Source organism: Geotrypetes seraphini, chromosome 1 (genome assembly GCF_902459505.1).
Source record: "Geotrypetes seraphini chromosome 1, aGeoSer1.1, whole genome shotgun sequence".
In the NCBI taxonomy this organism is placed as follows: Eukaryota; Metazoa; Chordata; class Amphibia; order Gymnophiona; family Dermophiidae; genus Geotrypetes; species Geotrypetes seraphini.
The window spans coordinates 196,460,932-196,476,478 of record NC_047084.1 but is presented as its reverse complement, the minus strand read 5'-3'; the positions used below and the strand labels follow the sequence as shown (position 1 = coordinate 196,476,478).

Here is a 15,547-nt window from a genome sequence, read left to right as displayed (position 1 = left end):
TCCTGGGATCCAGTAGCGGAAATGCCAGAACACCAAAGGAACTGTAAATGCTGTTATTACAGTTTGTCACGGTGTTGATGTTACCGGCAGAGGCAAAGGGAAACTCCTTTGCTTACCTCTTCTCTTAGGCATCAAAAAAGTATTGAAGTCGTGTCAAAAGAAATTTTACAACGCCGATGAGAGAGCTCACGCTCATGCAGCTTACTTGATCGCCATCTTGCCTTTCACTGTTCCAATATAACTTTTCAGTGCTGTATTCCACTGCTGACAATGTTGCCTTCATAAATCTGTGGGGTCAATTTGACCTCAGGTGTGTATAATCAGTATACTCACGTTAAAACAAAAAAATTAAAAAGTTGTATTTATCAGATGACAGGAAACGCTTTGTCTGTTACTATCGAAAACGTACCTGGAATTTGAAATCAAAATTACAATTTATAAGTAAGCAACTACACTAATTTGCCAAAATGACCCCACGTGTGTACAGAAGTATTAAACAATAGGAGATACATGTAGGGAAAAATATTTCAGAGCAAATTTATAAGCCTTCTGAAAAGTACTGTATGAATATTGATGGTATAGTGGAAGGCATATTTCAGTAGAAAAATTTGGTTGATCCTGCTTAGAAGATAAACCAGAGAACCATGCCGCTTCAATGGTTAATATAGAGAATGCAAACTCCTCTCTTTAAACTGGTCTAACAAGACTAATCCCACACACATACTGGCTATGTGTGCTGCAATATCTATTAGCAGTACCTGTTAGCCACCGCAAATACGAGAACAAAACTTTTAAGAACAGTGAAAAGCTTGTCCCCGCAGGTAAAAGCACCTCCCTCCTTCATTACCATTATTAACCATTGCCTCGTCTTCCAAGTTCCGGCAGCCATAGTGTCTTCTCATCGCCAACTGACTTGGGCCGTTCTGTCTTTGGCTCCGCCCCCTATAGCGTACCGGCTCCCAACTGGGTCTTCTCCTCCCGCTCAAGCAGTGAGGGAACCAAACTACTGCCACACACGTTCTTGAAAAACCAATTTAATGGGTTATAGTTGTGCAGCAGTAGCGATTCAGACTTTGGACAGAGCTGCGAACAGGAGGACAGGCCACTGAAGTGGAGTCAAAGAGAAACTTCGGAGCTGGAACTTGCAAGCGAAAGTCTAAGGTAAGGCGGGGCTCAATTAAAAAGCATCCATACACTTTCTTTCTGCTTTCCAGCCCAGCGTTCCGAGGGGGAAGGGGGGGCAGGGGGTTCTTTGCTCCGGAGTCCGGTGGAGATTGCTTCTGTCCAAAATCTGGATAGCATGCCCAGTGGGGGCCTAAATCTTGTCGGCTCAGCTAATCGTAGATTCCCTTGTGATCAGCTCAACTAGACTTCGGAACAAAGAACCCCCCACTCCCCAACCTAAATCCAACTCTAGAGATAATCAGTTCCATTTTGAACTTGGTGCTGAAATGAATAGGAACAAATGGAGATCGCTTCTGTCCCAAATCTACTGGATAGTATGCCCAGGGAGGGCCTAAGAGAGAGGGGCTTTGGATATATTTGGGGGGTTGTTCTGTGTGGGGAAATGTACTTTGTGGGTGTTTGCAGTTGGGGGGGTTATACTTGTGGGGACTTTGGTGTAGGGAGATAAGTACCTGGAAGAGTCTTCATGGCAGACTGATATCATTTGAAAGAAACAAGGGCAGCTTCTTCCTGTTCATTCTTATGTAATACTTGCAATTTATATGGCTTTCATCACTGCTCTAGGATCTTCAATTGTTTGGGAAATAGGGAAATAGTGTGTGTGGGCATGCACTAAGAAATACTGATTCCTAAATAAAACATTCTCATTGGATAGGAAAGATTGTGTTGGACCCCTGATGCAGACAGACTTGCCAAAATGACTCGTGTCGGGTTCTGTTCTAATTTGATATATATGTTGGACTTTAATTAAAGTTTAATTGTCAGCGTGATATCATTAGTCATCTCTGCTATGCTTTTATCGATTTAGTTGCAGAGATTTTTTTCCTTTTTTGCTGTATCCTTTTAATCCATATAATACGACACGGTCTCTCCGATCCACAGCCCATGGGTTGCTAATGGTTCCTTCTTTGAAAATTATTGGAACCAGACGCCATGATATATATTCAGTGATCGCCCCTCAAACTTGGAATGCCCTACCACTACATATAAGAGAAGAAAAAGATCTCAACAGATTTAAAAACAACCTGAAACTTTTCTTTTTAGAGACGCATTTAATTTTTAAATGATCCAGTTTTAACATACCTAATACCGCTCCTCATGTTCCTTCCTTTTTTGGCTTTTTCTTTTCTTTTTAATTATGAAAAACATTAATTTTGTAACTGTTTCCCTTTCTTTTTTTTCCTTATATATCCAAGTCTGTCTGTCTGTCAGTCCGTTTTAACCCATTTTAATGCTGTACATTTATTATAAGTTTATTCTATTTTTTTGTTACTCGCTTAGTATGCAATAAGCGATTCATCAAATTTAAATAAAACTTGAAACTTGAAAAACTTGTATATTTTCCATGTGTACTTTGGCAAGTTTGAAAGATAGATAAGTAAGTGCAGTAAGTGCAGTAAGTAAGACAAGTATATAAAATCATACCTGTTTGAGGCTTATATGGATGCTGCGAAGGACAGTGGGCGCGGGGACAGGGTGGTGACGGGGACAGTGATTGCGGGGATGGGGTGGTGACAGGGACAAATTTTTTCCCCGTGTCATTCTCTAGTGCAGTCCATAAATAGTACAAAACTGCTGGAAATTAAGAAACTTGAGATCACTCACACAAGGTGCAGAAGTGATGGAGATGAAAAATACCACTTTTAAGTAATATAGTTAAGATGAGTACAAAACATTGGTTCAAATGGAGGTTTCATCAGACTGATGAGAACAACATTAATATCCCAAACAACATTAATATCCCAAACAAATTTCCTCAATAGGTGTAGATCTGAGCAAAGCTACTGAAGCTGCCATTGCTCTGACTTTATGGGCTGTGACTTTACTATGAAGGGGTAATCCAGCCTGGGCATAGCAGAAAGAGATACAAGCCGCCATCCAGTTGGAGATGGTACGCTTAGAAATAGGATGGCCCAACTTATTTGGATCGAAGGAAACAAAAAGTTGAGGAGCAGTTCTGTATGGTTTGGTGTGTTCCAAGTAGAAGGCCAAAGCACGTTTACAGTCCAGAGTATGAAGAGCTGATTCTCCAGGATGAGAATGAGGCTTTGGAAAAAACATTGGAAGTATGATGGATTGGTTGAGATGAAATTCCAAGACCACTTTAGGTAGAAATTTAGGATGAGTACGAAGGACTACCTTGTCATGATGGAACACAGTAAATGGTGGGTCAGTTACTAAAGCTTGCAGTTCACTGACTCTTTGAGAGGAAGTGAGGGCTATGAGAAAGACCACTTTCCAAGTGAGATACTTCAAATGAGTCTTATCGATTGGTTCAAATGGAGGCTTCATGAGTTGAGAAAGGACAACATTGAGGTCCCAAACTACAGGAGGCGGTTTGAGAGGAGGGTTAACATTAAAGAGACTTTTCATAAATTTGGAAACCACTGGATGAATAGAGAGGGGTTTCCCTTCAATAGGCTGATGGAAAGCCACAATTGCACTGAGATGGACTCAGATAGATGTAGACTTGAGGCCAGAATTGGATAAGTGCAACAAGTAGTCCAAAACAGAAGATAAGGAGGAATGCTGAGGCTCCGTATGATGAGAAAAACACCACGTAGAAAATCTAGTCCACTTTTGGTGATAGCATTGTCTAGTGGTAGGCTTCTTAGAAGCTTCTAAGACATCTCTTACAGATTGAGAAAACTGAAGAGGAGTTACGTTGAAAGGTACCAAGCTGTCAGGTGTAGAGAGTGCAGGTTGAGATGAAGCAGAGATCCCTGACTCTGTTTAAGCAGAGGAAGAAAAACTGGTAGAAGGTATGGCTCCCTGGTGCTGAGTTGAAGTAGAAGAAAGTACCAAGGTTATCTTGGCCAATAAGGAGCGATGAGAATCATGGTGGCATGATCGTTCTTCAACTTGACCAGAGTCTTGAGAATGAGAGGGAATGGAGGGAATGCATAGAGGAAGAGATTCGTCCATTCCAGAAGAAAAGCATCTGCCTTGAGGCTGTGAGGAGAGTATATCCTGGAGCAGAACTGAGGCAGTTTGAAGTTGTGGGGAGCCGCAAAGAGGTCTATCTGAGGGGTTCCCCATTGTAAAAAAATTTGATGAAGAGGCGAGGAATGGTGAGTCCATTCGTGAGGTTGTAGAAGACGAATCAAGTTGTCTGCCAATCTATTCTTCGCCCCTTGAATGTAGACAGCTTTGAGGAAGGTGTTGTGGCGGATTGCCCAGTCCCAAACCTTCATCGCTTCTTGACAAAGTGAGGCAGATCCCGTCCCTCCCTGTTTGTTGACATAATACATGGCGACTTGGTTGTCTGTCCAGATGAGGACTACCTGGTCATGAAGAAGATGTTGAAAAGCGTTGAAAGCCTTGAAAATTGCTCTGAGTTCCAACAGATTTATGTGACATTGACGATCCGTATTGGTCCAGTGGCCTTGAGTACGGAGACCATCTAGATGAGCACCCCAAGCGTAGATCGAAGGGTCTGTCATGAGGACCTTTAGATGAGGGGAAGTTTGAAAAAGCAAGCCTCTGGAAAGATTGGAAGAGAGCATCCACCAACGGAGAGACTTCTTGAAGACTAAACAAATTGCAGCTCTACACTCTAGAGGAGCGAAGGGAGAGGGGGGACATGATTGAGACATTTAAATACATCACGGGACGTGTCGAGGTGGAAGAAGACATCTTCTTTCTCAGGGGACCCTCGGTCACAAGGGGGCATCCATTCAAACTCAGAGGAGGGAAATTCGATAGTGACATAAGGAAGTATTTCTTCACAGAAAGGGTTGTAAATCACTGGAATAAGTTTCCAGAGCAGGTGATCAAGGCCACCAGCGTTATTGACTTTAAGAATAAATGGGATGCCCTAGTAGGATCCTTACGAGGGTCGAGTTAAGGAACTAGGTCATTAGTACTCAGACTTAATGGGGTGGGTCAGTAGAGTGGGCAGACTTGATGGGCTATAGCCCTTTTCTGCCGTCATCTTTCTATGTTTCTATGTTTCTATGAAGGAAGGAGTGACCAAAATGTGTTGAGAAGAAGGGTCGCAAACTTGCGTCCATTGAGATACCAGGGTCCACTGAGGAATTCTGAGGTTAAGTCTGGCAAAAGGAGTCACGTGTACTGTGGAGGCCATGTGACCCAGAAGTACCATCATGTGTCTCACTGATATGGAAGAGCGGGAAGACACTGTATGACAGATATGAAGAAGAGCTTCCAGACGTTGTTGTGGAAGGAATGCTCTGAGTTGAACAGTGTCCAGAACAGCTCCAATGAATTGTAGAGTGTGTGAGGGCTGAAGCTGAGATTTGGGAAAGTTGATTTCGAATCCCAAACTTTGCAGGAACCAGGTAGTCTGTTGGGTCACTACAATAACCCCTTGAGATGTGGAATCTTTGATGAGCCAGTCGTAGATGTAGGGAAATACCTGAAGACCATGATTCCGGAGAGCTGCTGCTACCACTACCAGGCACTTGGTGAACACTCTGGGAGACGAGGCCGATGAATGGGGATATGGGTATAGGCCTCCTTGAGATCCAGAGAGCATAACCAGTCGTTCTGCTCGAGAAGGGGATAAAGGGATGCCAGGGACAACATTCGAAACTTATCTTTGACTAAAAATTTGTTGAGAGCCCTGAGATCCAGAATGGGTTGCAGATCGCCCGTCTTCTTCGGAACAAGGAAGTAACAGGAGTAAAAACCCCTGTTCTGCTATTCCAAGGGAACTGGTTTGATGGCATGGAGAGAAAGCAGAGCTTGAGCTTCCTGAAGAAGAAGGGCGGTGTGGGATGGATTGGAAAGATACTCTCTTGGAGTAAGCTCTGGTGGAACCTGAGTGAAATGAAGAGAGTATCCTTCTCTGATGATGGTAAGCACCCAGAGGTCGGATGTAATTATCGTCCATCGAAGACGACCTCCTATAGGGGGAAAAGAAGACAGAGACAAAACGGTGGAGGTTATGCTCCGTTGTAAACAGTCAAAAAGGCTGAGAAGCCTTAGGTGCAGCAGAGGGTCGGGGTTTCTGTAGCTTCTGAGGTTGCTGTTTTTTCAGAGGAGGACGAGTATAAGGAGCCGGCTTTGGAGCAAACTGCCTTTGGTAGATAAGAGCAGGGCGAGCAGGCTTGGCAGGAGCTGGCTTTGGCTTAGGTCTGACTATAGAAGCAAATAATTTTTCATGGTCATATAATTTCTTGGTGGCTGCCTCGATGGATTCATCAAAGAGGTCATTGCCCTCACAAAGAATGTTAGCCAAGCAGTCTTGAAGGGTAGAGTCCATGTCAATGGAACGAAGCCAGGCAAGACGACGCATAGCTACAGAGCAAGCAGCCGCTCGGGCAGATAACTCGAAGGCATCATAAGATGACTGGAGGAGATGCAGACGTAATTGAGAGAAAGAAGCAATGACTTCCTGAAACTCAAAATGCATTTGGGTATCCAAATAATCCAAAAACTTTGGTAGAAGAGAAAGAAGAAATTCAAAGAAAGTGATGAAATAAAAATTATAATTGAGGACTTTAGAGGACATCATAGCATTCTGGTAGATGCGATGTCCAAATTTGTCCATAGTTTTCCCTTCCCTTTCAGGAGGGACGGTGGCGTAAACCTTGGAGGGATGGGACCTTTTCAAGGAGGATTCGACCAGCAAGGATTGATGAGTTAACTGAGAATTTTCAAACCCTTTGCGATGCACAGTCTTATATCTAGAGTCAATTTTTCTGGAACAGCCAGTATGGAAAAAAGTGTTTCCATGCAACAACCAAAAGTCTGATTCAAAAGCTTATGAAGTGGAAGCTTAAGAGACTCTGCCGGAGGTTGAGGAAGATACATGACTTTGAGATACTCCTTAGAATATTTGGAGCCAGTATTCAATTGAACATCCAAGTCCACAGCCATCTGTCGCAGGAAAGACGAGAAAGATAGCTGATCTGCCAATGCTTTGGCTCGGTGCTCAGGCCGCTACTATTAAATATCTTCATAAATGGCCAAGATGGCCGACGTTCCAGGACGCTGAGTAGCACGCCGGAGGAAACTTTTGAAACATTTTTTTCTGAAGAGATTTACCTACCTAGAATGCCGAAGAGGAGAGGCCGCAGCGCCGCTGGAGCCTCGCGGCGTTCGGCGGTCCCCTCGTTCGGCAATATAGAAGAACTCCTGCGACGGATGCAGGATATCCCGGCAGCGTCGGCACCCCCGCTGGAGACGCCTCAGAGGGGCGGAAATGAAGTGATCTCCTTGGGGCTAGAGACTACGCTGAGCCCCGACGCTAGGGCACCTCCCCCACCTCCTCAGGTTACCAGCTCCCCATGAGCGGAGGAGCTGCCGGGAGAAGGCAGGCACCTATCCTCGGAGGCCAGAGAGAACAGAGAGGGGAGCGTGGAGATGGACTCCCTGAGTTTTCAGGTGAGTCCAACAAACACCGAGGACTTGGAAACATCAGGGACTATTTCAGACCAGCAGAAGGATTGCCAGAAACAGCTGATAACTGGTGAGACTATTTAAACTTCTAATCTTTCATATGTTGTTGAAAAGCCTAGAGAAGTAACACTGGACTCAATCTGGGATTTAGTGGCTGACCTAGCCAAGTCTGTCAAGCCCCAGCTTTTGCAGCTGGAAAATAAAATTACTCTTCAAGAAACTGAGATAAAAAACATAAAAGCTGAAATTGGTGAATCTAAGAATTCTATTGAGAATATACAACAGGAGTTAAAAGTATCAAAACAGCTTAATGAAGCAATAATAAAAGATAATACAAATTTGCGTAGAAAACTGGAAACTATGGAGAATTTTTCTCGTAATAATAATCTCCGACTGATTAACTTTCCTAGGATAGCCTCGGTGACACCTAGGGATATGTTGAAACGCTATATGTTGGAGATTTTGGGTATTCCAGAGGATACATTACCACCACTTACTCAAGTATATTACCTACCAATGAAAGCTATTAAATCACCAACTAAACAACAGGAGAATAATCAACCACTTAATGTCTCAGCAATCTTGGAACTTTCGGATAGAGAGCTTGCATCTCCGGCAACATTGCTTCTTACTGTGGCTCTTGCTCCAGATAAAAACTGGTTGCTTAGATTGTTCTTTAGAAATAAAATGAAAGAATTTCTTGGACAAAAAATATTAATGTTTCCAGATTTGGCACGGGAAACCCAGAGAAGAAGGCGAGAGTTTCTTTTGATGAAGCCAGGTGGGACTTTTTTTCTACGACACCCTTGTAAATGTGTAATACAATACCATATGAAGAAATATGTATTCTTTGATCCATTCCAGTTGACAGCCTTTTTGGCAGGAACTCGGCTGGATGAAGGAAAATCAAAATCAAAGTGAAGTGCATTTTAATAATGATATCCTTCCTCAGCCAAGGGATCTTGTTTTCCTAATATTTGAATTGATAGTTGTTAGTATTTGTTAATGTGTCCGCCTTATCCTTCTTGGATCTAATTTTGAGGACTTGAGCTGAATTTAAGCTAAACATTTATTTTAATTTTATTTGATTACTATGTATTTTACCTTTGAGTATTATTTTCTTGCTTTTCTTCAACTTTCTGTACAAGTGGATACTTGATTTATAATATGTAAAAATTTGATAAATAAATTAATTTAAAAAAAAAATATCTTCATAAATGATCTAGAAACAGGGACGAAGTGCGAGATAATAAAATTTGCGGACGACACTAAACTATTTAATGGAGCTCGGACTACAGAGGAATGTGAAGAATTGCAAAGGGACTTGAACAAACTAGAAGATTGGGCGACGAGATGGCAGATGAAGTTCAACGTTGAGAAATGTAAGGTATTACATGTGGGGAGCAGTAACTCGAGGTACAACTATACAATGGGAGGGATATTATTGAATAAGAGTACCCAGGAAAGGGACTTGGGGGTATTGGTGGACATGACAATGAAGCCGATGGCACAGTGTGCAGCTGCCGCTAAGAGAGCAAATAGAATGCTTGGTATAATCAAAAAGGGTATTACAGCCAGAATGAAAGAGGTTATCCTGCCGTTGTATCGGGCAATGGTGCGCCCGCATTTGGAGTACTGCGTCCAATATTGGTCGCCGTACCTTAAGAAGGATATGGCGTTAGTTGAGCGGGTTAAGAGGAGAGCGACGCGTCTGATAAAAGGTATGGAAAACCTGTCATATGCTGAGAGATTGGAGAAGCTGGGTCTCTTTTCCCTGGAGAAGAGGAGACTTAGAGGGGATATGATAGAGACTTGTAAGATCATGAAGGGCATAGAGAGAGTAGAGAGGGACAGATTCTTCAAACTTTCGAATAATAAAAGAACAAGAGGGCACTCGGAAAAGTTGATAGGAGACAGATTCAAAACAAATACTAGGAAGTTCTTTTTTACCCAACGTGTGGTGGACACCTGGAATGCGCTTCCAGAGGACGTGATTGGGCAGAGTACGGTACTGGGGTTCAAGAAAGGATTAGACAAATTCCTACTGGAAAAGAGGATAGAGGGGTATAGATAGAAGATTACTGCACAGTCCTGGACCTGCTGGGCCACCGCGTGAGCGGACTGCTGGGCACGATGGACCTCGGGTCTGACCCAGCAGAGGCAGTTCTTATGTTCAAGATGGACTCGAGGATGTCGAGGCAACCTGTGTCGAAGAAGAAGCTTCGGCAGGGAAATAGGCATCAAAGGAACCTGGTGACTTGGACGAAGCAATCGAGACCGGAACATCCTCGAGGTCCGGCATCGAAGACCTCAAACAAGGAGTCGGTGGTCTGGTCGAGGTTGGAGTAGATCAAGGCTTCGAAGAAGATCTGTCGTGAGACGAAGAACTATGCCTGGAAGGATGCCTCAATGAAGGCCTCGAATGTCGGTGAGAACTGTGTCTGGAACCAGATCTCGAGGATCAAGGAGACTTCGCCTTGGAGACGTGGGCAGCCGAAGCCGATGTACGAATAGGACTAGAGGATGTAGATCAAAGCTCCAGAGGCTTGGTGGAGGAACCTTGAGGCACTCACAAAGAATCTGCTCCTTGCTTTACGTGTTTGGATGCCAGACCAAACACTCGTAGAGACTCTGCTCCCTGCAAAGAGTGTGCAAGTTCAGACTGGGGCACAGGAAGCGGCTCGACCTCTCGGGAATCTGCTGAATGCCCAGGCTGGATAAGAGGAAGTAGTTTGGGTCCCATGTTAGTAAGGAACTGAATAAACTGCTTCTCTAACATGGTCTGGAAAGAAGCCGGACCACCTGCCTTGGCTGGAGGTTCCTTTGAGGTAGTGTGAGTGTGTTTCGACTTAGAAGTCTTAGACACTTTAATCACTACCGGCGGAACCGACTGCTGAGCTATCTGACCTGAGGAAACAGGGGAAGATACAACAGACGACGTTGAAGCAAGAGCCGCTGCAAACAACGAAGGTCTGATGAGGCTCAAGATGGAAGCAGTAGGCGCAGAAGAAACCTCGGTGGAAGTTGAGGCCAAAGACGCCTTCGAAGTCGAGGGATCAGTAGGAGACTCCATCTCGAAGAGCTTGTCCACCAAAATGCAACGACACTTGAAAGCACGAGGCTGAAGTGTTTGGCAAGGCAGGCATGACCTAGGATGATGTTTTGGCCCAAGGCACTTGAGGCAGCATCCGTGAGGGTCCGTAAGAGAGATTGCGCGCTGACACTTGCTACACCTCTTGAAGCCCGTAGCAGGCCGGGACAAAGACGGAAAAATAGCCGCCGCAAAATCGAAGCCCTTGGGCTGTGGCCGAGTGGCCTGTCCCGGAAAACGAATGGAAGAAGAAAAAATTTTTTTTTTTTAAACTAAAATAAAAGAAATAAAATAAAACAGTGATTCGTGAGGAAAAAAAAAAACACAAACCGCGGTTGAGAGAAGGCACAAAATGAACGAAGTTAAACGCAGAGAGTCAAAGACGGACTTTTCGGCTCCGCAGAAAACTGAGAACGGAGGAGACATGCCCTGTGCTGGGCGGGAAGGCATTCACGCTTGCGCGGTGCGGGCGACTCGAAACTTCGAGTTTCTTCAAGCAAGTCTGCTTGCGAGGCGTCCACATCCGGGCTCCGTCACCCATATGTGAGAATACCTGCCTGCTTGTCCTGTGATAAACATCAGTACATAAGGCATGCATCAAAAAAACTCGATGCTAATATGCCACTGATGAATAAACATCAGTACAGAAAGGCATGCATTAACCAGAGTCGATGCTAATATGCCACCGATGCAAGTAGATGGGAGGTATCGATGTCTACCGGTACTGGCAATTTCCAGTCACTGAAAGTCCGACTCCAGACCTATATGTCAAAAGAAAACCAAAAGAAGAAAAACTTTGCCATTAATCAATAATGTTTATTTTCTGGCAATCTAAAAGCCCCAGGGTCAGATACAGTCAAAGAGGGCGAGCCAAAGTAGAGTAGAAACAAGGCCGAAAATCCATCGATGATCACCACAGGAAGTAAGGATGAAATTGTGAAGGCCATTGAACTTCGAACGGAGTTTGAAGAAAGTCCAAAGTTACTTTTTCTTTTTACATTTCTACTTTACTTATTTTTCAAAAGAAAAGACAAGCATAGAGAGAACTTGAAAAAATTTATTAAAAATATAAGCAGGAAGGCAACTCGATGGAGAAACAAGAGATATGCTTTTTCACTGAGGGGAAAATGAAAAGCTGATGACCTCACGAGCTGGCGTCGGGCAGGAAGGCAATCACGCATGCACTATGTGGGCAGTCTAAAAGGTTTGCCAAAACTTAAAGTGATACTATACTTTTCACTGTCCATGCTGGGGCTCCATGGATGACGTCATCCATTTGTAAGAATATGCTGCCTGCTTGTCTAAGAATAATAGCCACTATCTAACCTACATGATTCATCATTTAAAGTTGATGTAAATGAAAATCAGATACCTTAGCTGTTTGAGGAAATCAATGTCAGAGCTGTTGTTAATGAGTTTGATGAACTCTTCATAAGAAGGTGCATATGTGTAGGCTTTCCTGTGGTGCTCATTCACCTGTTCTCTGTACTCCAGCTGGGCTAGCAGCATACGGTTAATATAATCAGGATCACTCAGCAATTCCATCAAGGGTTTCAGAACTGGAAAAACCAATATGCAAAAATACTAGTAAGACAATTTCAAAGGCAAACCCATACATTTCAGTTAAAAAGATACCATCCACTTAAATAATTTTGATTATGAAAAGAGGGAATCAATCCATATTTGATTACAATGATGTTTTTAGAAGATATCTGAGAAATAGCCAATCTTGCCTTTAACTAGGGTTACCATAGGGCTCCAGAAAAAGGAGAATGGATTAAGACATCCGTGTTTTACTTCCATTGAAAGCAATGACAGTAAGGAAGACAGATTGAGACAACTGGGTTTTATTTCCATTACTTTCAACGGAAGTAAAACCGCTGTCTCTATCCATCCTTATTTCCATTGCTTTCAATGGAAGTAAAACACAGATTCCTCAATCCATTCTCCTTTTTCTGGAGCCCTATGGTGACTCTACCTTTATCTGAAGCTCGTTAAAACAATGATTGTGTAAAAAATAAAAATTATTTTCTAAACATATATGGTTGAATTCTTTGATGAAGAGACTAATGTTAATAGATTAGGGAGGTGCTCTTTACATTGCTTGACTATATTTCAGAAAGGCTTCCAACACTGATGCACCCAGAAGACTGATAAACTAGTTAGCAAGAAACTAGTAAAGTTGTAACTTTATGAAGAACTGGTTAATCTACAGAACTCAGGGCTAGATTCTCAAAACTTTGTGTTAAAAACCGATGGATCACTGTCGTAGCCATTATTGTAGCAATTTTAAAAAAGTGAGTCATTCTCCAAAAACGCTCAAGCAAATGATGTTGGCAGAGAGTAGCAAATGTTGACTAAATCTGCATGTGCCCATCACTGGTGATAGCAATCAGCACAAGCACAGAATAAACGCAAAAAAAACCAACAAAACACCAAATCGAAGATCAGCAGGAGGGATGCCAACTCCCTCCCACTGCCAAGCAATGCCCTCCCCCGACACCCCCACCCCAGCAGCAGGAGAGATGCCCATTCCTTCCCACTGCCAAGCAATACCCCCCAACAACCCCCCTCCATTTATTTAGGTTTACCCAAATATGTCTTGCGGGCTCTGCAGCTGGCACAAAATGCTGCTGCATGCCTTATTGTTCATGCCTCGAAATTCAATCACATTACACCGATACTTCGAGAGCTTCATTGGCTACCTATTGGCAAGTGGGTTGAATTTAAAGTTCTCTGTGTGATGTTTAAGGTGCTTCAGCATAACTGTCAAGTGTCCGCTCTCTTCTGCAGTGGCACTGCCCTTTGCATGAGTTACGGTCCTCAGATAATTCGAGCTTAGAAGTTCCGTCATTAGCTGTTGCAAGGCTTACGGGGAACCGTAAGTCCATGCTCTTTGTCCAGGGCCCGGCACTATAGAATGCCTTACCTCTGTCTTTGCGCCAATCTAACACGCTCCAGCATTTTAGAAAAGGGGTGAAAACTGTGTTTGAGTGCTTCTTTCGGGTGAGCCATGTAACAGTTTGAGTTAGGCCAGTTCTTTTTTATGCTGTTTCTATTTCGCTGTTTTGTACTTGTTTGTATTATTTAGTGTGATTCTGTATGATTTTTGTTCCCTGGTTAGATTTGTGGATAGGCTGGTTATAAATAATTTTAAATAAAACATGAAAGGAGAACTGAAAGAAAAAAAAAAAAAAGAGAGAAGTGATCAAGGGTTTGTTAAAGTTGTACATCTATGGCACAGAAGTCCATTAACCTCTTATCAGTTAGAAGAACAAGTACTAAAAGCTGCCAAAGAGGGAAGGAGCTTGGAAGTATTCAGCTCTGAAAGACTCAAAGTTTCTAATCAGAACAAAACAGCAGGGAAAGCCAACAGTATGCATGGGGGTATAAGGAAAGGCTTAGAATATCAATCTGTGGCGCACATCATATTCTTGAGGGTACATGAGTCATGGGAAGAGGGTACATAGCTAATGTGACCATACGTCCCGTTTTGAGATCCCCTGCCCCGTTGTCCCCACATACAGCTTCGGGATGCCAAAATGTCCCGTTTTCAGAGACAGCGTCCCAAAGCTGTGCATAGGGACAATGGGACAGGCGATCGCTTCCCCTCCCTCCCTGCCACGCCAATGCCAGCCTGCCTGTCTGCCTCCCTCCCTCCAGCGCCTAAAGCTTGGCCAACCGCCGATTCAACACCCCCCCCCCAGGTCCGCCGCCACCCACTTCTGCTTGTCACCCACTGCAACTGAAGAAAAACAAGGTCCAGGTGCCGGCCCACAAGCTTTCTTCCTGAAGTCAATTTTGAAGTCTGAGAGGAAGTTCTGGGCCAGCCAGGCAGCAATTGGCTGGCTCAGAACTTCCTCTCCGAAGTAAGATTTGACGTCGGGAAGAAAGCTTGTGGGCCGGCACCTGGACCTTGCTTTTCTTCAGTTGCAGCGGTGGCGGACCAGGGGGGAGGGGTTTGAATCGGCAGTAGGCCAGGCTTCAGGCGCTGGAGGGATGTAGACAGGCAGGCTGGCTTCATGGGAGGGGGTGGGACAAAAGCTGGAAGGCAGTGAGGGGGATATAGGAAGGAGGAAGGAAAGAGAGAAAGAGGCAGAGAAAGGGAGGGATGTAAGCAGAAAAAAGACTAGAGAGAGAAAGGCCTGGACCAAAGGGGAAAGACAGGAGGTAGGACTATGGGAGGTGCAGACATAGGGAGGAAGACCATAGAGGGGCATGATCATAACAGAGGAGGGAGAGAGAAGGAGACCTGGAACAAATGTGCAAAGGAGAATTGACACAGGATCTGGGGAGGGTAACAGGGGGAAAAGAAATAGAGACCTGGACCCAAAGGGGATTGGGATGGAGAAAAAGAACGTAAGAATGAAAGAAAAAGAAATATTGGATGGCCAATCAGAAAGAAGGAAGTGCAACCAGAGACTCATGAAATCACCAAATAAAGGTAGGAAAAATGATTTTATTTTCAATTTAGTGATCAAAATGTGTCAGTTTTGATTTATACCTGCTGTCTATATTTTGCACTATATTTGTCTATTTTTCTATAGTTACTGAGGTGACATTGCATATTTTAAAGTCATCTGCCTTGACATCTTTGAAAACCCCCCGAATATAAATAAACATTTTCTTTGCGTACAGTGTCCTTTTTGGTTTTTTTTTTTAATTTTATAGTTACCATTAGGAATAAGATATGTGTACATGAAAAATGAATGGAAGAAATTAGGGGTAGGATTGGGGAGTGGGGCTAGGGCAGGATTGGGGCAAGACTGACAATTAATAGATGTCCCGTTTTGATGAAAAAAATAAATGGTCACATTATATATAGCAGCATTTTCCCCCCTCACTGATGGTGCCCTCTGTCTTCCAGCAGGCTGCATTGAAAAGTGAATCTGAGACAGTAGTTAC

At 43.7% G+C, this 15,547-nt stretch overlaps 1 protein-coding gene across 6 annotated transcripts in view; it reads right to left on the bottom strand.

Annotated features, from left to right (window-relative positions):
- SNX25 (sorting nexin 25) overlaps positions 1-15,547 on the bottom strand; it is a 421,363-nt gene that overhangs the window by 283,083 nt on the left and 122,733 nt on the right. For all 6 annotated transcript variants that reach the window (XM_033943506.1, XM_033943498.1, XM_033943491.1 and 3 more), the window contains exon 5: positions 12,015-12,201. In XM_033943506.1, coding sequence (XP_033799397.1) covers positions 12,015-12,201 — 187 coding nt within the window. The remainder of the gene's footprint in view (positions 1-12,014; positions 12,202-15,547) is intronic.